Genomic DNA, 22,589 nt, shown 5'->3' with positions numbered 1-22,589 from the left:
GCTTTGGATGCAAGGGACACTGCCATTAGTTAGGTAATTTCATGGTTTATGTTATTTGTTAAGTTAATTTGGTTATGATGTTATAAGAAAATTATTAAAATTTTAATTAAAGTTATTTATTTAATGTGAAATAATATTAATTTTTTTTTACAATAGGAAAAATTACTTAACTTAATTAAAAATTACTTAACTCAATTAAAGTAATTTTAATTTTAAACTAAAATAAAAACATTATATATATAATTTTGTAAATAATTAATTTCATATAATTTTGTAAATAATTAATTTCATAGTATTATGTTATTTTTTAAGTTAATTTTAATGATGTAGTTACAAGAAAATTAGATAAAATTAATTAATTTTTTTTTTTCATATAAAATAATATTATTTTGAAAGTAAAAAAATATTATATATATAGTTTTTATAATTTTGTAAATAGTCAATGTACAGTGTTTCATGTTAATTTAGTTATATAATTATGATAAAATTATTTAAAATTAATTGAAACTTTAATGAAAGCTATTTAATGGGAAATCATATTAATTTTAAAGAAAAAAAAGTTATTATATCTATTTTGTTTTTTTGTTTGTTTTTTTAAAATCAAAATAATAATTTCTTATTCATAAAATTTGTATTATTTGAGATATTTAGTAAATCTTTATAATATTTTTGGTTGTTGTTAATCTTGTTGGGTATTTTGTTAATTCTATGTTAGTAGGTGCTAGATTCAAGTCCATTTAGATATGCCAATTGGTTAACTAAGGATATCATCCATGAGTATGGGGAAGCATCTCCTGGGTTTACATGTGAGATTTTTCTTGGAAAATAAGTGTTCAGGTTTGGATGTTAGAAGTATATTAATAATCAATAAGTTTATTGTTGGAGCAAGTTCAGGTGGATTGAAAAGGTCTTACTTTGTCCACTCTACCTCAACCTTTTTTGGTCCATCATCTTAAGTGCTCATGTGAGGATTCAATCCCTAATTACCTATATAATCCAATGACCTTTTTTTCAAAAAACATTAGGCACTCAATTAACAATGAGCTTTATCGGAAGAAAAATAAAGATGTGGTTTGATATGCATTACATATATGCAAATTATATGGAGTAACTTAATCTTGTAACAAAAAAGCCATGTTTATGATAACAAATCTAATAAGAAATTGGTGAAGTTTTCAGGCATGATTGAAGTTCTACCATGACCTAAAAATTGTGCATAGTGGGACAATGTTTGTTGTGGTTTTCCCAACTTTTGAATTGACCAAGATTGTCAAAAATTCAATTAGAGTTTGGGAGTGATGGGAACTCTAACTTTTTGTATCACTAAATTACAACAATTGGAGGGAAGTTTCCTACAAGGTTATATAGCTCCAAAATATACAATTGACTAATGCACATTCATCCAACTCCCCTCAATTGAAACAATATCCCACCTTTGAATGAATCAACACTTCTTTTATCAGATTATGAACCATTTGATCACATTGTCAATGTCTCAAGACCCTTTCAATTAGACTCCCCACCCCCTTGATTTGACAATACCCTGTTACCACATGGACCCTTTGTTCACTATCAACCTTGACATATTGTTCACATTAGATTTTTTTAGATGTCGTCATATGCACATATATAATTTTTTATTTTTATTTTTATCATGTAACATTATGTGACAACATCTTCTCCATATTGGATTATAGAGTACCTCACTACTTTTGATGCAATAATAAAGATAAACTGACAAAATATGACATCATTAAACTAAACTAGATCCATCTTAAGCACATGTCCACCAAGCTTGGAGAGGGATTAAATCTGTGGAAGTATTTACACTTTTAGTGATCCATGCTTAAAATGGATTTTCCTCTTGCCAACAAGGGTGTCCATAATGTTATCGACCCTCCTACCAATGCAATGGTCAATCAATTGTGTGCTTAATGATTAAGAACACGTGTTTCCTCCCATAAGATTATCAAATCAAATCCAAGGGGGGTATAATATGTACACCTTTGTGGACTTTAGTGGTCAAATCCCTGCGTAGAGGGGACCTGTTGTCCCATAAACAGGGGGTTTTCATACACCAATCTGGTGTCTATCTTGATTGTGACCTTAGAAATATATTATTATTCTGCTCGCTTGATTGGCCTTGTTCTCCTTTTTATTCGTGATTTGTCCATTGAATTCGTGACAAATATCATAAATACAATATAATAATGCATTGGAAATGTTTAGGTAATGGCAAATATCGTCAAATATACACTAAAACTAAATGCATTTTATACCTACAATATACAAATCAAATTTCGAAAAACATATGACGACGCGAAACTAGTAAATCAAATTTTCAAAAATCACACAACAAAGTTCCATATTATTTCATTGAACTCTGACATATAACATTGGCTTAAAAACCATCAAAATAACTATAAAACAAAAAGTAATTTAATCTTGCCACAAATGAATCCAACAAAAAAATCTAAGCAAAAATAGAGTCCTATTATGATACAGTATTCATGATGAAACAACCCCCACTGAACATTTTTCCAATTTACTAAACTTATTGAAAATTCACTCAAAAGTTTAAATAAAAACTATTAAATTCCATATCCCCACGCAATGAAAGCCATAAATTCCATATTCCCAATGCCTAACTTAGGCTACAAGAAACTCTTTTTAACTAAACACATGGCTCAAACAACATTTTTGAATATCCTAACTTCTTTGAGAGCCTTTCTTTGGAGCGTTGTCCCATTTTTCTTTTTAAATATGTTCCAGTCAAATCAACTTCCCTTGGTACTACCTAGTCCACTTTCTCGACCGACATTATCGCAACATAATCCGACAAAATACCCCGCCCAACCACTTCATTTTGCATTGCAGGGAAGCTTCCGACAAAACGCAGTCTCCACGTCGGATGATGGAAGGGAACCTCGACATCCACTCCGACGTGGCATCAACATCGACGTCCGCGCTGGCGTGCGGGGCAATCGAAAAGAATTACATTTAAGTAAAAAGGGAACCTTCCAAAGAATAGCCGACTACAGATGTGTACCGCGTATGTAGCGTGTTTACTGACACGTGTGTATGAGGTCAGCGTTCCAGTGTCGATGGAATATAAAAGGGAGTCCGCCGAATGAAGTTTCCTTTCCCTTTTGGTTTTGAAATTGCGTCCGACTGATTCACCCATTTGTTGATTTTCCGACCAAGCGGAGCTTGCCGAGGACATTGATTTTGCAGCTTATTCTCCCGGGATTCTGGGCTCTGGCAGAAATTTTCAGAAATGGTTAAGGAGACTGGTTACTATGACGTGCTAGGAGTCAGTCCAACGGCCACTGAGGGGGAGATCAAGAAAGCTTATTACATGAAGGTCTCTCTTTCTTTATTCTCCTCAATTTTACTGGGTTTTCGTTTGTTCTGCAAGATCTTTAGGTTTTTATTGTTTTTCTTCAATCTACGTGAGTCGATGATTGATCTGTTGTGGGGGTTTAGTGGATTTTATGGCCAGATTAGCACTACTGGTCATGTTAAAGAAAATTGTGACAATAGTGGCATCCGAAATTTAGTTTTTATTAGTTAGCCACAGGAATCCCTTGGATCAGAATGGATTCCTTGATATCCCACTATAGGAACCCATCAGAAACAAATACACAGATATTTGTAGTTATAGCTCCCTCTAAGATACGATGACCCACGGCAACCAAAATGAAGTAGGGAATTTCATTGCTGAAAGGTTCCAGTAAAATTTTAAATCTACTCTCAAAGACTATTACGTAAAGGATTAGCGTGAAAACATATTTATCTGGATTCGTTGATATCCCACTATAGGAACCCATCCGAAGAAAATACACAAATATGTGGTTATAGCTCCCTCCAAGATACGATGACCCACGGCAGCCAAAATGAAGTAGTATGTTTCATAGCTTGAAAGGTTCAGACAAAATTTTAAATCTAGTATTAAAGACTATGACATATGACATAAAAAAGTAGTGGTCTTTTTTGCGATTTTTTGGAAGTTTTTCCAGTAACTAAAATCTGGCAGGAATTTATTGAAATCACAAGTTTGATAGGTAATCCTCCACAACCGAAGTGCCTCAGGATAATCCTCCACAATGCCTCATGTAATCCTGCACCACCGAAGTGCCTAAGTGCCTTAGAGGGTTTTCAGGGTGCTGAATCCATATATACAGTCAAAAAGCAAAAGCAAGTTCAAATAACACAAATCAAGATTTAACCTCAATTTTTTCCGCGGATTCCGGCACCAGAAAGTCCAAAAAGTCGCACTAAAGACAACTCCGTAAAAAAATAGTTTTAAAATATGAAATAGTTTTAAAACATATTTTAGGATATTTTTTTTTCTTCACGAGACCTAATCTTTTTTCTGGAAAGGCCTTCCACAATTGGCCTGAAAACATACAAGGCACACTAAGTGGCCCGTTTTCATGGGCAAGATGGCAGTCGAAAGGCGAACTACTCATCACAAACACTTTTCTTTAGCTAAGTTGTGACAACAGGCGAGCCAGTTTTCAAAGGGGAGATGGCCCTGGAAGGGTAAACAAACCACTAATTATAATCAGTTTCCTTTGGCAAAATTGCCATGTCAAGTGGGCATTCTCCTGTCAAAAACACGCAAGATTTGCAACTAACCCCAACAATGAATTTGCCTCTGGGTGAGTTGAACCCTGGTTGGCAACCTGATACATCACTGTTATCACCAGCCATCACCCTTCTAACCATGTGTTTCTTGTGCTTCACTGTTCCCACCAATTGTCTATTGCCCCGATGCTCAAAGTATTTTTCGAGGACCACTTGCTTGATCGAGCTCCTCGACAACCATGACCTTATTGGCTGAACAGATTTCGCAGAGGCCCTAAGGAGAAGATGGGGTTAGACTTGAGTTTGTAACATGTACATGTAGGTCATGACATCCCAGTCTTAAGTGTCATAAGCCTTTACCTCCAATTGCTCCCATGGTTACCTGAAGTTGCCATGTAAAGTCCATGGGATTGGAACTTGGTCAATGTTGCCTGCCATTAAGAAGGACATGAGTGTGGACTTTGGTCTTAATATTTACGTGCAACTTCCGGTATCTTAAGTTTAACCCTGCCCTCCAGGTGCCCAATGGCTGCATTAAGGTAAAGACTTGAGATTTTTTAATCAAATCCGAAGAAAAAAGGTCTTTATAAATAGGCAGCTTTTATATGACGTTAAAGGAAATTCAAATCAACAATAAGCATAATAATTGCTTTCTTACAGGTCATGGTTTTAAAATCCCCTGCATTGCCTCGGCATTATTGTTTGTTGTCCACGGATTTTTTGTTAGTGAAGTCCATGAAACACCGTGCAAGATACTTGTTTGGACAATCAAGAGGTGAAATCTTACAAGTTAATATCGTTCAAGCAGAAATATTTTAGAGACAAATTCTGTATCAAAATTTCTGTTTATATTAACATCTATCTTTTTAAATCCTTCAATACCTGGGAACCTATTAAAACTAGATACAAAAACATCTGAGATCATAAAAGCCAAAACTGAGAGGAACAGGAAATTTCATAACTGAGCTATCGGACTAGAAATGAGAACTTATCAAATCTCTTTTAAAATCCTGATAAAATTGTGATCAAATAATGATTACAGACTAGTATCCATTTTGATTCTAAGAGAAGACGTCCCATAGACCGGGTAGGTCTCAAGGATATTAAAAGAAAACATGAACAAAAGGAACCTTGGAGTCCAAGGACATATTCTTCGTGATAAAGAAAATCAATCTAATCAAATCTAATCAAGATTGTTTAAAACAGTTTAGTCAAAAGCATTGGGTTTTTATGAGTACTTCCAGCGTCTCCAAATGAACCAAATTGATATCATCAAAAGAGCCAACTTGATACTCTTGTCATTGAAATGACTTCATAATATCAAAACGACCAATTTGATATCTTCAAATGGTATGACTTGATACACTAAATGAGCTGATTTAAACAATCCAACTTGATACACCAAGTGAACTTATTTACTTGTTATGTAATACCAAATGAGCTGATTCTGAAAGATTTTAACTTGTTAATCCGGTGTGCACTTTATACCTGAAACAAATCAATTTAATATCAGTGATGTGGTGTGAACTTGAATCTTGATAGCAGATATGAGTACACAATGATATTCACATTGCCAAGAATTTTAAGTCCGAATGATGAATTAGCTGAAAAGAACTCTGAACCCATGAAAATGCTCAAGAATTCTTTGGATTGTAACAGTAACAAAAAGAAAGAATGACAAGAATAGAATGCTCTATTGTGTTTTGACGTGGTTTTAGTGCTCTCTACCTTTCCAAATTCCTTAGAGAGCCCTAAAAGTAGAAGAATTTGTGGAAATATTCCCCTGGTGAATATTGTGGCAAGCTGAAAGACGTCTGTTGTTCTGATGTGCTCTGTTCCAGATTTTGTTTGTAATTGAAATGCTGCTTTCTTCGAAGATTCAATGCTTTGATGTGATTCTTGTTAATTTTTACTAACTCTAGCTACTGGCAGTTTATCCTCTAGTAAATACCTTGTTATATAATATAAATTTATTAACTGGAGATTTACTGAATTAAAGCACTGCTGGAATTTTAACAGGTAAATAAAATATAAACAACGGAAGCAAAATAACACCAATTTCATACACATGCACACAAAATTATACCATTCAAATCTGCTTCCATTAACATTAGTTTTACTGCATACAAGGGCTTCCCTTTTTGGGAAATTAAACGCTCACAGAGGAAAATTACAAACAGCAAAATCTGGAAATTTTCTAGCTGATAAGAGCCTCAAATCCTGTCCTTCGATCTTGCTGGATGCTGGATCCTTATCCCTTGCTGCCTCTTGTTCTCTTCCTGTCGAATCTGCACACTTGGTTGAATGTGCTACACCCAATCACTGAGATCTTACTCTCACTGTGTCTTGTGCTCACTAGATGTGTCTTTTCCCTTAGCCTAGCCCTCTTTTTATAAGTTTTAGTTATTGACCGAACCCTAATCTCCAAAATGATTGACGGTTGAGATTAGATCTCAACTTCACTTGAGATCAATGGTTGATATATATTTAATTCACTAATGCAAATAACTTTTGCATTTCATTAGATCGATTCACTTTTTCCTTATAAAGGTCAATTACTTTAATAATTCCTTTAATTAAAGTAATTGCTAAGGTTAAGTGTCCTTTGGATGACTTCCACATGTCTAGACATTTAGACTTGTGTGAAAGTACCTATCCGATGTTACTCTCATCAACACTCCATCTTAGCGATGAAGGTACTTCTTGAGGAGCCACCTAGAATTGGTTTTCCCTCCGTTCCTCGCATAATGTCCCATATATCATCCTTCACCATGGATTTACTCCAAATCTTCTGGTTTGTTGCATCCTCAATGATGTTATTCATTAGTGCCATGTAGTTTGGAATCTTTTTTGGAGGCTTGCTCCCCTTGAATGTGCTCCTAGGAGCCTCCACATGTTGTTGATCATCACCCATTGTCTGCTCAAACCATCTGGGCTTTCTGACAGAACTAGAAGGAGCTATTGACTCCTCCCCACCTGAAGGTTGACTCCCTGTATTGGAAGTCTCTGCACATTTGTCTTCATTTGGAACCTTCTGTTTCTCGTCCTTTGTCATTGTTGGTGGCAACTCATGAGACTTCCTAGATACCAAGTTCTCATCGAACTTAACATCTCTGCTTTGCTAATGGCAACTCATGAGACTTTCCTAGATGCTAAGTTTTCCTCAAAATTTACATCTTTGCACACAACTATCTTCCTCTTTGCTGGTATGAAGATCTTGTAAGCTTTTGTGGTCTTGATGTATCCAACAAATATCCCTTATTCTCTGAAAGGCTCCATCTTCATCCTCTTCTCCACAGGCACATGGGTGTATACTAGACAACCAAATATCCTCAAGTGTCATATCTCTGGCTTCACTCCTGTGAAAGCTTCCTCAGGAGTCTTACCTGCCAATAGCATGTGAGGACTTCTCTTCTGCACATATATTGTAGTGTTACACAGCTCTCTCGAAAGGAACATAGGCAGATCCTGGTCATGTATCATAGCCTTGGCAGAACCGATGATGGACTGACTCTCTCTCTGCAGCCCCATTCTTCTAAGGTTTGTATGAGACTGTCATATCCCTCTTTATCCCCGCCTTCATGCAAAAATCCTTGAAGTCATTTAGAGGTGTGCTCACCCGTTTATCTGACCTCAAGTTCTTGCTATTCTTGCTTGTTTGGTTCTCCATTTGGGCCTTGAACTATTGGAATCGATTGAAGACCTCATCCATGGTTTTCATGAAGCAGATCTAGGTATTCTTGGAATAACCATCAATGAACGTGACATAAAATAGAGCTCGCTGCACTGATGCCATTGGCATTAGTCCCCACACATCAAAATGAATGAGATCCAAGATCCTCTTGGACCTACTCTCACTGCTCGAAAAACATAACCTTTGCATTCTTACCAAGTGCATGCCCTTTGGACACACCCTTATGCTCAATACTGAAATCAGGGAGACTAGTGACAATTGCCCTCGGGATCAATAATGCCCTGTAGTGCAAGTATCCCAATCTCCTGTGCCATAACTCACATAGGTTGTCACTACCATGTACCAAATCCTAAACAGGTTTTCCCTTTAACTTGTATAAGTTGTCCTCTTTAACCTTGATGGCCACTGTTGTGTCTGGGTTAGTATCATCTGGACGATTGAGCACCTGCCCATTACTAACCATGACCTCATATCCTTTGTCCTCCATCACCAAGACTAAGAGAAAGTTCTTCAAACCTGGTACAAGCAACATGTCCTTGGCTTCCTGAGTTGGAACTTGGAACTGAATGGTTCGCTCTTTCTTCACTACGTACTTGGCATCATCACCAAGCTCCAAATGAACCCTTGAGTTGTTCTCCGTCAGATTACTAAACAACTCCCATGCTTCTGTCATATGGCGTAATGCACCATTGTCCAAGTATCATGCACTCTTGGTGATGGTCTTGGTAGATAGACAGGAGACTATTGAGCAGTTTTCAAACTTTGCTGCAAACTCATCAATCTGTACCTTTGTTGATGTCGCTGTCTATGTAACTTCCCCTCCCCCTTCTTCTTCGGACATTGTGATGCATAGTGTCCATTCTTGTGGCAAATTAAGGACTTGAGCTTGCTCAAGTCTTTCTTCTTCCCTGATTGTTATCTCTCACCATTACCCTTGGGACTCTTCGCTTTTCCCTCCTTGGCCAAACTAACCAGGGCTAGGTTCTCCTCTCCCTTTCCTTATCTGTTGGACTTAGACTCCTCTCGAGCCTCTTCTTGGATGCATTGCAATCATTCCAAAGCCTTTCTTAGTTGGGAAGTTTCTCTCGAGCCTCTTCTTGGATGCAATCATTCCAAAGCCTTTCTTAGTTGGGAAGTTTCTCTCGAGCATAGACTCCCTTGACAAATGGTTCCCATGGTTTGGTGAACCCATCAGTGCCACATTGACAAGTTTCATCTCACGCACTTTCTCCCATCAGTGCCACATTGACATGAAATAGCTGATAATGTTATTAGATCTTGACATTTGGATGGATATGAGCTTGTTTTTCAAGATCATCTTCTTGTTCATGTTATCACTTTGGAACAAGTCCACCAGAGCTTTAAACATATCTTTGGCCAACTGCTTCTCTGCCAGGTGTGGGATCAAATGATCCTTTATGACATCCATGATCACTTTCTGGGCTCTGATGTCCTTCTCATGAACCGGCTTGAGTGCTGCATCTGACGATACAAGAATAGTCTTCTCTGTAATTTCCCAAAGGTCATAGTCCTTTAAAAACAAGGTTACCCTTACCTTCCAGGATAGGAAGTTAGATGCTCCATCCAAGTAGTCTTCAGATCTGAGGCTGGTAATCGTCATATTTAGATCTAATAAAAATCTGTCGTGCTAAGTCCTTATAGCACCCACAAGAATAAAAATGTTGTTGGTTTATAGATCTACTGGGATCTCTTTGTAGATCTGATAGATTTGTTGCACAGCTCTGTGGATCTGTGTTTTGGTCCTTTAAAACACCCACAAAAATTTAATTTCCAGCAAACCCTTGATTGGTATGGTCTCCCTCTTTCCCTTTGAAGAATGACCTCCACCAAATCACTGGTAGCTGATCTGTGCAAAACCCGAAAATTGGCCTCCCTCTGAGAATGCAAGCTTTGATACCATGTTCGTTTTTACTAACTCCAACTGTTGGCTATCTGTCCTCTAGTAAATACATTGTTGTAAATTTATTAACTGCAGATTTTATTGAAAAAAGCATTGCTGGAATTTTAACACGTAAATAAAATATAAACAACAAAACCAAAATAATACCAATCTCATACACATGCACATAGAAAATTATACCATTCAATTCTGCTGTCTATTAACATTAGTTTTATAGAATACAGGGGCTTGCCTACCTGGGAAATTGTTTGCCCACTAAAAACAATTTACAAACAACAAAACCTGAAATTTTTTTAGTTGATAAAACCCTCAAAACCTATCCTTTGATCTTGCTGGCCGTTGGATCCTACCCCCTCGCTGCCCCTTGTTCTCTTTGGAATCTACACACTTGGATGGATGTTATTCTCCACCCAATTAAAGGGATCTCACTATTGTTAGAAAATGTAACTAGTTTCGGTCTTCATAATTGTATTTGTAGTTTGTACTTATGTCAATGTATATTCTATGAAAAAGCAAAAGAAAGAAAAAGAAAATTATTATTATCATTATTTTTCTAGACAAGCATGTTCTTCATGCTTCTAGGGTTTATTTGAGTCAAGAAGAAATTTTGTCATGAGTCAGTCCCATTTGGACATTTTGTAATAAAAGAAAATGATTAGTTTTGATTCTAGAAAAGTCTATTTGACCCCCAAGAACAAGTTGGCCCTTCCAAGGAGAGTTCAGCCTAGAAGAGGCCTAATTTGACCACATGAAAGGCTATATAAAGGAAGAGACTTCGTCCCAATTAGCTCACTTCACTCACAAGTTCGATCACCAAGCAAGAAAAGCAAAAAAGAAGTGTGAAGGCCAAGGAAGAGAGAGAAATCCAAGCAAGAAGGAAGAATTTCTGATTTTTGACTGTTTTTGCTCACATGTGCGAGTTTCTGGGGCAACTGTACAAACTGCAAGACTGAAAATTTCAGGGCTGAATTTCAGAACTGAGTGGTCCTTTGGATGGCTTCCATGCGTCTAAACACGCAGATCTATGTGAAAGTACCTATTTGATGTTAATGGCATCAACAGTTCTTTGGGAGTATATTCATGGGCTTGGTTAATACTCTTTAAGTGATCCATAACATAAGAGTTTTCTATGATGGATGAGATGTGAAAAGAAAAGTTTGTCTTAGGGTGTTTGCATCTTCTTCCTCTGGATCAAGTTGGAAGATGTTTTGGAAAGAGGACAACCTTCTTTGAAGGACCTCGATGCTATAAAAATGATTTGTTCACAAGTTCTTTGGCCTTTTGGATAAAATATGTTCAATTTGCTGGTGGAGGATATCAGATCTTGTTTTATCAGGCCAATGCTTTAAGGAATTTATTTTAGAATTAGATGGAAATTTCCACAATTAGTTTCTTCTAGATTTTGTTGGAGGTTTTGTTGTTATTTTATTTCAATGACAACAAATATATTTTATTTGTAACAAGGCTGCGGAGGAGCAGTCCCCCTCCCCCCCCCCCCAAGTCCGCTTCTGAAGCGCGCTTCGAGCAGGGGCGAATCGAGCGTGACCCAGGAGTGCACTCCTACAAAAAAATTTGCTCCTTGGATTTTTTTCGCAATTTTTTTCACAGAGATGTTCCAAACGCAAATATTTTTCAATGAAACAAGAGTTTTTGAGTGGGGCAGCCTAATATGCAAGCCTATGGCCCTAGTATTGATATGAAATTCATGGTAATGTTAAATTCTTAAAAGTAAAAGTGACATTCTCCTTTATGTTTCATTTTCATTCTTTTATTTAAATTTTTAACATTACCATGAAATGACTCAAGGTGTTTGAGAGTGGTTTCGACCTCATTGGATTTCATACGGAGAATGTAGAATTTTAGATCTCACTCAAAATCTAGCAGAATTATCATTTTTTCAGGATTGGGGGGATTGCTATGTTTCCATTGGAGTTGTCATGTACTAGAGTATGGAACTCATATTTAATCAAGAGCACCAAGCCCTCTATGTACCTTGATGTTAGTGATATTGGTTGTCGAACACTTCTATCATGAGTCTACTGAAAATGTACCCATCACTCAAGCAAAACCTTGACTTTACATGCTACGTTTTTTCTATCTTATGTTAATGCTTAGAGGGTAATACTAATGACAAAGATCCCAAGATAGGCAATGATTTTGATGATATGTAGGTATTTGTTGTACCATGAATTTTTTGGATGCTAGAGGCCATCTAGAGTCTATTTGTTGATGTATTTTTCGGTTTAGAGATGGATTGCACTTGATGCTATTTTGGTTATGTGCACCCTTACATGCTATATAAATGAAAACTTATAACTTGTGGACATGTGGTTGATGAAGATTATAACTTCTAGATGATTGATGTTATATGGTTTAATCCATGTTTTTATGCTTTTTATATCTTATTCATCATTCTACATGCTTTTGTTGACATATATGCATCAAAAATATAAAAATGTATATTATATAAAAATTCGCTCTTGACCCGGGAGCTTTTGAACATGTCACTCCCCGCTCTCGCTCTAAAGCAACCTTGATTTGTAAGGCATTTTTTCTCTAGTAAAATAGATGAATTAAGATCATTAGTTATCACTTCAAAGCTTAACCCAATATAAGTTTTTTCACTGTAATGGGTAAAATCTATATTAAAAAATGGCTACGACCAAACTATACAATAGAGAGATACAAAAATAGATGTTTTTGAGTAGTCATGGTTTGGAAACCACAAATAAATACACAAAACCTTCCAAAATAATACTGTGAAGACCTGTCCAATTCCTCTTACTAAAAGATCTGCAAGTTTACTGCTTTTTACCTTGACCTAATAACAACAATTTTTTTTAATAGTAGCAGTGTAGATTTGTATTAGCAAAATGTGCTTAAGCACTAAAATAATACAACCTTTTTTTCCTAATGTAGTAAGAAGCAAAAAACTTGAAATATAATATAGGATGACCCTTCAAATCACTGAGTTGTCCACTTCCAGTGCACCATATATTCCTATATGGATACAATCTAAAAAAATACCTAATATATAAATACACAAACCTTCCAAAATAATACTGTGAAGACCTGTCCAATTCCTCCTACTAAAAGATCTGCAAGTTTACTGCTTTTTACCTGACCTAATAACAACAATCTTTTTTTAATAGTAGTAGTGTAGATTTGTATTAGCAAAATGTGCTTAAGCACTAAAATAGTACAACCGTTTTTTCCTAATGTAGTAAGAAACAAAAAAATTGAAGTCGAATATAGGATGAACCTTCAAATCATTGAGTTGTCCACTTCGAGTACACCATCTATGCCTATATGGATACAATCTAAAAAAATACCTAATATATAACTATATTTAGATGGCATTAAACACAAAAAAACTCTCAATTACGTCTTTTAATATTTAAAAAAAAGAAATTTCCTTTTGGTGCTAACCAATTGTGATTGAGTTGGTCAGGTTGAATTGGTTGGACAAAGTTGATGGTTGAAGCTTGTGTAGTCCCCGAGTTTGACCTTTGTTTTTGAGCCAACAAAGCTTGTAGTTGAGTTTGAAGGCATTGAAGGTTGAGGTTGTGTTAAATTTTAGGTTAGGTTCTATGCTTAGAGCAATTTATTTCAATTTTCACAGTTAGCTCAATATCTTTTCCAGATTGGCAATCACATTAGCATTAAAGTAAACTGCAGATAGAACATAAACATAAATCGCAGAAGACAAGCCAAGACAAGGGGACACAAGATGTGGCACTAGCCAGGGACAAACCCTAATGTGGAAACCTTTGATCAATTCTTCTTATATGTTCTTCAATAGTTCAGCAGAGAGAGAGAGAGATAGTATGTTTACAATAGAAGTCAACACTTTGACTTATCTAGATAAGAGCATAAATCATCTCTAAGAAGATGATACATGAGATTAGTTGAAGACCTGCTGCTTCAACTGATTCTCCAAGGTGACTCCTTCACCTATCATTGTGCTGCATTTCGTCATCATGCTGCACCTCACCGTGCTGCACCATGCTGCAACCATCATCATTATGCTGCATTTCGTCATCATGCTGCATCTCACCGTGCTACACCATGCTGCACCCATCATCACTATGTTGCATCTCATCAATGCTTCATTAATCATGACTGTACCCATCACTATACTGCATTATGTGCCATTGCTGCACCATGTTGCCATACTGTCCTATGTGGTAGCTGCATCTTGCTTGCTTGTTGTCCCTAGCATGCTTGTTGTCCTTTGCATGCTTGCTGCATGCTAGCTGTTCCTTGCATGCTAGCTGTAACATTGCATGTATTTGCTGCTAAGTACCATACAACTGTCCCAATGTTAGCTAGTTGTCCCTTGCATGCTGCTCTCCTTCGGAGACAGATGCTCTAGCTGTTCTGGCGATTTCGGCTGTTCCCGACAGTTTCGGCAATTCCGGCTATTTCCGGTAGTTCTGGCTTTTCTCGGCAGTTTGCGGCAGTTTTGGCTTCTACCCTCTGCGTCAACTTTCTCGGCTGTTCTGGCAGTTCCGGCGATTCCGGCTATTCCCGACAGTTCCGACTTTTCCCGGTAGTTCCAGCAGGTCCGACAATTTCGGCTATTCCCGACAGTTTCGGCAATTCTCGGCAGTTCCGACAGTTCCAACATGTTCGACAATTTCGGCTATTCTCGACAGTTCCAGCAATTCCGGCAATTTCGACTATTCCTGGCAGTTTCGGCTTTTCCCGGTAGTTCCAACTTTTCTCGGCAATTCCGGCTTCTGCCCTCTGGATTAGGGCAGCGTTATCCCTTAGGATCTCTCCTCCTACTAAAACCCAAAGACAAGTAGAGAGGAAGAGATCCCAAGTGTGTTGAAATGACTTGAAGGTCACCTCTATTTATACTAAAATGTTGAGCACAAGTGGGGTTTATTTGGTTGCTAGCCGACATTGACGAATTGTCCCATAACACAAATAAATTCATATTTCCATGAATACTTATCGGAATCGGATGATCTTTAGATCAATCCTACACCTCTCGATGAGAGGGATCCAAGAAAAATATCAGCTTCCATTAATAAGATGACCCACATGGAGTTTGGCCCTAGTTGCCAATTTTAACACTCCCTCTCAACTAGGGAGAACTCCATCCGCCGATCCATATGTTCGACTGTACTATCTCTGCCATCAGTGCCTTGCACTGCTCTGCTTCGCTGAGCTCTACTTTGCTCTGCTGAACCATGAAGAAGAAGAATTGATCGAGAATGTCTCATACCATTCTCTACTGACCTAAAGTCAGTTTCATCTAAAGAGAGTGTGTCAGATCACTCTTACTGGCCCGAAGTCAGTTTTATTGATCCTAGATCAATATCACAAGAGAGTGTCTCAAACCACTCATACTGATCCCAGATCAGTTTCATTGATCCCAGATCAATGGAGGTCATCCTAGCATAGGGAGTATGATAGATACATCGATGTGTCCATCGATAATACTACTATTGTCCCTAACCCCATTTCCCTGCTCATTGATCAGATGAGAGGTACTTCCTGTGAGTCCCAGACTGCATGGGTAGGATGCCTCGACAGGAGAACTAATCATCCTGTCCACAGGAGAATGAATCATCCTGCCCCACAGTCGCCACAGGAGAACTAATCATCCCGGCCCATAGGAGAACGAATCATCCTGCCCTAAAGTCTCCATGGGAGAACTAATCATCCTGTTTCACAGTTTCCGCTGGAGAACTAATCATCCCGACCCACAGGAAAACTAATCATCTTGTTTCACAATTGCCACGGGAGAACTAATCATCCCGGCCCATAGGAGAACTAATCAACCTGTTCCACAGTTGCCATGGGAGAACTAATCATCCCGGCCCACAGGAGAACTAATCATCCTATTTCACAGTTGCCACGTGAGAACTAATCATCCCGGCCCACAGGAGAACTAATCATCTTATTGCACAGTTGCCACGGGAGAAATAATCATCCCGGCCCATAGGAGAACTAATCATCCTGTTCCACAGTGGCCACGGGGTATCACAGGGGAAGGTTGAACCTGTCATCCTGTACATAGCGCACCACCAGGGGAGGGTGAGTCGCCTTGTGGTTGTATGTTGCTCCAGTAAGTACCCTAAGACCCCCAGAGCTCCCAGAGCTCAATGCATGCAAAATGCAGGGCCCTTATAAGAAGGTCTCTCAACGACTCTAAGTCATTCGGGAAAGTCACAGATTTGACCATTCCCCGGGGCTTTGACAAAATGTCTGCGCCTCGTACATCAGTCTCAATGCGATGGAACCTCCTCACTCATTGACTACCCATATCCCAGATAAGGCAGTATCTGATGTCTATCTGCTGGAACAATCATCGAATATGGGATTCCTCAATAATCGAATCCCCCCTCTAGTTGTCACAGAGAATCACAGTGGTATTCATCATGTGTACAAACAACTCACATAAGAGCTTTTGCAACCATGCAGCTTCACACGAGATCATACTCGTAGCTATGTATTCGGTCTCGGCGGTGCTTATAGCAATCGACTTCTGCTTCCTGCTCATCCATGATATCGAAGCAGAATCCAAAGAGAACCAGCACTGAGAAGTGCTCTAGTGATCCTCCACACTCCCTGCCCAGTGAGCGTTTGAATAATCATGCAGTTTCATATTTTCGGCAGTGTATCTCAATCCATGAGAGATTGTGCCTCGAAGATATCTCAGAAGATTCTTGGCACCAGTGCAGTGAGGCTCAACCAAATATGAGCTCACTGTGCTAACTGCAAAACATATATCCGGACAAAAGTTCACCAAGAACATCAACACGAATGAGTTTATGAAACTCAGAGGCATTTCCTAAATTTGGTCCAACATCACTACCATATAACTTCTGAAAGTTAAGATCCTTGAGGTAGTCACAGGGTTGCAGTTTATCATTCCACATCCGGAATCCAACTCCCTCTTACTTCTGCAAATGAGAGGGTCTGCACCTGTCAGAAATAGGTCGCCCTCATAAGGTGCCGGTATGAGAGGTCTATCATCCACAACTTTTGGGTAATGGTTTGGATCGGTTTCACTCCTAGTGAATATCAGCTTCATCAGACAGCGATCAATCCTTTCATACTACGCCTGGGGTGTTTTGCTTCAAGCTATAGAGGGTTTTCTACCACCTGTATACATGAGATTCCCGATCATGAATCTCAAACTCCTCGGGTTGTTCCAAACCTGTGGACCTGCTGCATGAGGGGAATGGTCCCCTTATAAGATTTTCCTTCAGTACATCTCAGACATGTACCTTCATGCTCTTCTTGAATTCAGGCATCCCTATCACCATCTGACTTACATCGGGTAGGGCCCCATAGGTAGACCTCCGGTGTTATAGACGCAATATGTCAATTGACATGATCCCCAATGGACCATCCTGCAACTTGATACAAATTGCCAACCTTGAACCCATGACAAAAAGCATCTTTGAAAATTCTATTTTTTAACACGTACCTTTCCATCGATGAATGCCACCCTGAAACCTTTGACTTCAATTTCCGAGATGACCACTAGGTTCTTCTTGCGATTAGGTACATAAAAGAGATTTTTGTAAATGAATAGAGTTACCCTCATTCAATTGAGGGGTAGCATTCCCTACACCCTTTCCGGGATAGGTGGCATCGACTCCAAGTATAATCCCACGATTGTTTCAATCTCTACCAAATTAGAGAGTGCACCCTTCTATCCGATGAAGTGCCTTGAAGCACTACAATCAATAAGTCAGATTCCCAAAGAATTTGAAGGAGAGTGCCAATACAAGATAACGCTTCTTTATCTTATCAAAAACAACATTTGATTCCTCATACCTGGGCACGGTAACAGGAATCGCCGATTCCGGCGATTAATCGTGAGTGCAAGTCTGATCGGTGGCAAGTCTGATCGGTGGCAAAAAGTTCCGTTTCGAATCTGGGCGAGTCAACTCGCGTTGACCGAGTTTAACTCGTGGTCAACGCGAGTTTGACTCGCGATTTATGCGATTTTTGCCGTTTTTAACGAGTCCCGCCAAATTCAATAGGGTTTTCGCCGTTCGACGTCGGTTCCGGTTTGCCGCGTTTGCGTTTATAACATTCCCGCATCGGTGAATTGTTTAACTGTTTAACGGTGATGAATTGTTTATAACATTCCCGCATTCGAACGACGAAGCCGCATTCGAACGACGAAGCAGTGAGCACAGTCCCTGTCGAGTCTTGTGAAACTCAGGTCACAGTTTGCAACTTCATTAGTGTGAGGTATGCATCAATAATAAGAAGCATTGCATCTATTCGAGTGTACATTGCTTCTCTTCTCTGAAGCGTCACATTTATTCTTGAGTGGTTCGCTAGACTCTTTATGGCTCGTATTATGGGTAGCTTGCATCGCATTTGATATACTTTGTATACTTGGTGTGACCCGCATTTAGAGGCTTGCGTTAATCTCTGTTACATTGTGTAAGTAATCTTGATGGTAGCGAGTTATATGACTGTGACAGTTGGCTTTGGTATGCAGTGTATTCATAACAGTAACCTTGACCTTATGATATTTGGTATGGAAGTGAGTATGTTGCATTAATACTTATTCTTGTGTTGCATTAATAGACTAAAACCTTACAGTTCTGAGCTATCTCTGAGTCTGGTTCTTATTACATCACTTTAGCACCCAATATTTGTGAACATGGGTCCAAGCTTAAAACTGTGCCTCAAGGACTGAGCCCTCCAACAAATCTGAGCCACAATTCTGTTCCTAGGTGACTGTTCCAAGTAGCACCAAGTCTGAGCTTGAAGCAGCTACAGGTGAATGTAATTTAATTAAGTCTGCAACAATGATCACAGGTAATTCCGAGCTATGAGCTATCTCGTATCTCCAAAGTTTGATGACTGTCCACTCTGGAATCTGCAATAGGATGCTTTCACAAAACAGGTCCGAGGTATGTAAGTTGAGAGGAATGCTCTGTCATTGAAATAAACTCCCTAACACCAGATCCATGATTCCATACACTGTTGATTCAAGTTTCAACAGAGACCATATTTCTACCAGCAAAACCTGAATACTGTACAAGCCTACAAGGCTTCTTTCATGACTATCTTGGTTCACACCAGAGGAGTGAAATGTATGAGAATTTGATCCATATACAGATGACCAATGCTCTACCCATACTACCCAGTCAGAGTTACAGATATGAGTGTTTTGTCCATCTGTCTTCATTTACTTTTTTAAATTTCTAGCATATTTTAAATTTTTGGATGATTTTTAAATTTGATTTTTTGTTGTCTTTCACAGGAGCCACAAATTAAATAGAAGCCGGACTCCAAATCTTAACAGAAGCCACAAATTAAACACAAGTTCAAAGCAACAACAATGCCGAGAGAGGAGGACTTTGCTTGGGCTTATTGTGACAAGATTTCTGGAAAAGCCTTGCTCCTTTGTAAATTTTGCAAAAAAGAATGCAGTGGAGGCATTTATAGATTCAAGTTCCACCTTGCAAAAATACTTGGCCATGATATAGGTATTTGCACCAAGGTTGACGACAATGTCCAATACCAAGCAGCCTTCGCCCTTGATATGTTAGAGCAGCATAATGCTAAGAAAGCAAAGCAAAACGCTGAAATAGGAAATGTTGGAGTTGATACTTTTTCTGCCACTAGCCCCATGTCACCTCAATCTGTTGAATCCTCAATGCCGTTCCCAAGTTTTCCACACATGCCTCCAAGTCAAACTCAAAGCCATGCTGGTCCTTCAACTCCTTCCTTCAACACTGGAGGTGGAAACATAAACACCTTTTTTGCTCCCCGCACAAAACCCGGTTCCCAACCTACCTTGGATGGCACTGGTTGGAAAAAAATATCTATAGTCAGGCAAGGAAGGCCATTGCTAACTTTTGGTACTATTCTGACATACCTTTCCACTGTGCCAGAAGTCCTTATTGGCAAGCTATGATTGATGCAATTGCTGCTGCAGGTCCAGGGTTCAAAGCCCCTACATCAGAGAGCCTTAGGACAGATATGTTGTTAGAGAGTGTTGAAGATGTCATGCTTGTGCTAGCTGAGTTTCGTTCATCATGGGTAGAAACAGGGTGCACCATCATGAGTGATGGATGGACAGATCAGAGGAATAGAACTTTAATAAATTTCCTTGTATCTTGTCCCGCAGGCACAATGTTTCTCAAGTCAGTGGATGCTTCAGATAAGGTTAAGACTGCCCAACTTATCTGTGAAATGATGGAGGAAGTCGTTCAAGAAGTGGGAGAAGAAAATGTTGTACAAACTGTCACCGATAATGCAGCGAATTATATGGCTGCTGGTAGACTTTTTGAGATGAGGCACCCCACTATTTTTTGGACCTCTTGTGCTGCCCATTGCATAGATTTAATGCTTGAGGACATTGGTAAGCTTCATTGGATACATGAGGTTGTGGAGAAGGCAAAATCCATAACCAAATACCTATACAACCACACTATTGTCCTAAACACTATGAGAATATACACTGAAGGTAAAGAAATTGTTCGACCTGCAGTGACTAGATTTGCAACAAATTTCATATCTTTGCAATCTGTGGTTGAGCAAAAGATAAATCTGAAGAGGATGTTCTTGGGACCTGAGTGGATGGGATCTAAACATTCCAAGACTACTGAAGGCATCGAAATTGCTGCACTTGTGTTTAATGATGGCTTCTGGAAAGATGCTGAAGAGATTATTGCTGTGACGGAGTCCCTTGTTAGAGTTCTCAGGTACTTATAGTCTTTTAACTTTTTCATTTTTTAAATTTCATTTCAAGCTTCTTTTTATTTACAATGTTTCATATTTCTTTAAATTTGAATGCTTGAACTTTCAGGATGGTTGATGGTGACAAACCCGCTATGGGTTACATTTATGAGGCGATGGATCTCGCAAAGGAGGCCATCAAAAGAAGATATGGGGATGATGAGACAAAGTATATGCCTCTTTGGGACATTATAGATGCACGTTGGGATAGGCAATTGCATTCCCCCTTACATGCTGCTGGGTACTTCTTAAACCCACAATATTTTTATGATAAGAGCAAATTTAATGAGGATGGGGAGGTTGGCAGAGGACTTATGACATGCTTGGAAAGGTGCTTCCCTGATCCAGAACAACAAAGTCGTGTCTTTTCCCAACTACAAGATTATAGGACACCATCTAAATTGTTTGCCTATACCAGTGCTATAAGACAAAGGTCAAAGATGTTGCCAGGTACCCAGCTTGAAGGCTTCATCAATTCATTAAATTTGTTTAAACTTTATTTTGTATGTTAAATGTTTTATTAAATTTTCTTTTCTTTTTAAGTTTTTACTATTTACTAATTTGGTACTTCTAGTCTTCTACTCACAAACCCTTACCACTTGCTAGGTCTTTGGTGGCAAAACTTTGGTAGTGATACGCCAGATTTGAAGAGATTTGCCATTCGAATCTTAAACCAAGCATGCAGTGCTTCAGGTTGTGAACGCAATTGGAGCATGTTTGAGAAAATACATTCTAAGAAGCGCAACCGATTGACACAAAAGCGCTTGAATGACCTTGTATTTGTCCATTACAATCTACGACTTCGCAACAAACAAATACAAGGTGAGATTCGAGAGCTTGAATTTGAAGGTTTCATAATCTAGTTCGTACTTTAAAAGTTTAAAGTTCAAACTTCAAAGTGAAATTTTAATTCACATTTCAATGTCTCATGATAATGACAGGTATTGATCATTCACCAATCGACCTTGAAGAGTTAGATTTGCAAGCTACAAATGCGGCAGAATGGGTTCAATTAGATGAGCCTCCTCTTTTCAGCCTTCATGACTTGGAGAACTTTGAGAGTCAAGCAAGCGAAGGAGTGGGAGGAATCGCTTCTAGTTCTCACTCTTAAGAGTGTTAGACTCTTAGTTGCTGATTTTTTTCTGATTAGTATGCAGTTTTTAACTTTTTTGTAAACTTTTAGAAGCATATGCTTCTAAGGACTCAAGATTCAGTGCTTTGGATCATGTGTGAACTCATATCATATATGAGATACTTATTTATTCATGATATTTTGGACATCTATTGATATTATGCATTGTTTGGACATACCTTTACCCAATATTAATGAAAAATGGTTTTTTTAATTCAATATATGTGTATATTTTTATTTAATGAATTTCCCGATTTTTTCCCGATTTTTTCCCGATCCGATTAAAACTCTTCGCTCTTTTGCCTCGCCGATTTATTGCCGATTCCGTGTCTAGTAACATTGTACCTGGGGTTCCTTGCTTTCTCTGAAGAGTCGGCCGTTTCCTTGATGACCTGTATTACCTGTCATTCCTCTGATCATTGAACATGTCCCTGGAATGATTGTTATCATCATCAAGTGATGTGTCCCTACCTTAGACACTCCTTCGCATAATGGCCGAACTTATTACAACCAAGGCA

At 38.5% G+C, this 22,589-nt stretch overlaps 2 protein-coding genes across 4 annotated transcripts in view; both read left to right on the top strand.

The window, feature by feature from the left end:
• Positions 1-3,129: 3,129 nt before the first annotated feature.
• The window catches only part of LOC149156745 (chaperone protein dnaJ 10-like), a 155,889-nt gene continuing 136,429 nt past the window's right edge, over positions 3,130-22,589 (top strand). For all 3 annotated transcript variants that reach the window (XM_089438537.1, XM_089438536.1, XM_089438535.1), the window contains exon 1: positions 3,130-3,364. In XM_089438537.1, the coding sequence (XP_089294663.1) occupies positions 3,278-3,364 (87 nt within the window). In that variant the 5' untranslated portion in view covers positions 3,130-3,277. The remainder of the gene's footprint in view (positions 3,365-22,589) is intronic.
• Positions 19,423-22,204, top strand: LOC149156746 (uncharacterized). Its single transcript, XM_089445196.1, has 4 exons — positions 19,423-20,905; positions 21,010-21,389; positions 21,546-21,761; positions 21,881-22,204. Exons 1-4 carry the CDS (start codon positions 20,112-20,114, stop codon positions 22,048-22,050), a joined length of 1,560 nt encoding a protein of 519 aa, XP_089301322.1. The 5' UTR covers positions 19,423-20,111; the 3' UTR covers positions 22,051-22,204.

The sequence above is a fragment of the Pinus tabuliformis genome, chromosome 9, assembly GCF_031772625.1.
Source record: "Pinus tabuliformis cultivar Carrire ecotype Pingquan chromosome 9, CPIR1, whole genome shotgun sequence".
Classification (NCBI taxonomy): Eukaryota; Viridiplantae; Streptophyta; class Pinopsida; order Pinales; family Pinaceae; genus Pinus; species Pinus tabuliformis.
The sequence above is the reverse complement of the archived record's forward strand: the minus strand, read 5'-3'. Positions and strand labels throughout refer to the sequence as shown.

What these genes read in the sequence shown, in the direction of transcription:
- LOC149156746 (XM_089445196.1), top strand. Translation starts at nt 20,112, where the DNA reads ATGATTGATGCAATTGCTGCTGCAGGTCCAGGGTTCAAAGCCCCTACA. An exon ending in TCCCTTGTTAGAGTTCTCAG is followed by an intron (nt 20,906 to 21,009) that starts GTACTTATAGTC and finishes TTGAACTTTCAG; the next exon opens with GATGGTTGATGGTGACAAAC. An exon ending in TCGCAACAAACAAATACAAG is followed by an intron (nt 21,762 to 21,880) that starts GTGAGATTCGAG and finishes TGATAATGACAG; the next exon opens with GTATTGATCATTCACCAATC.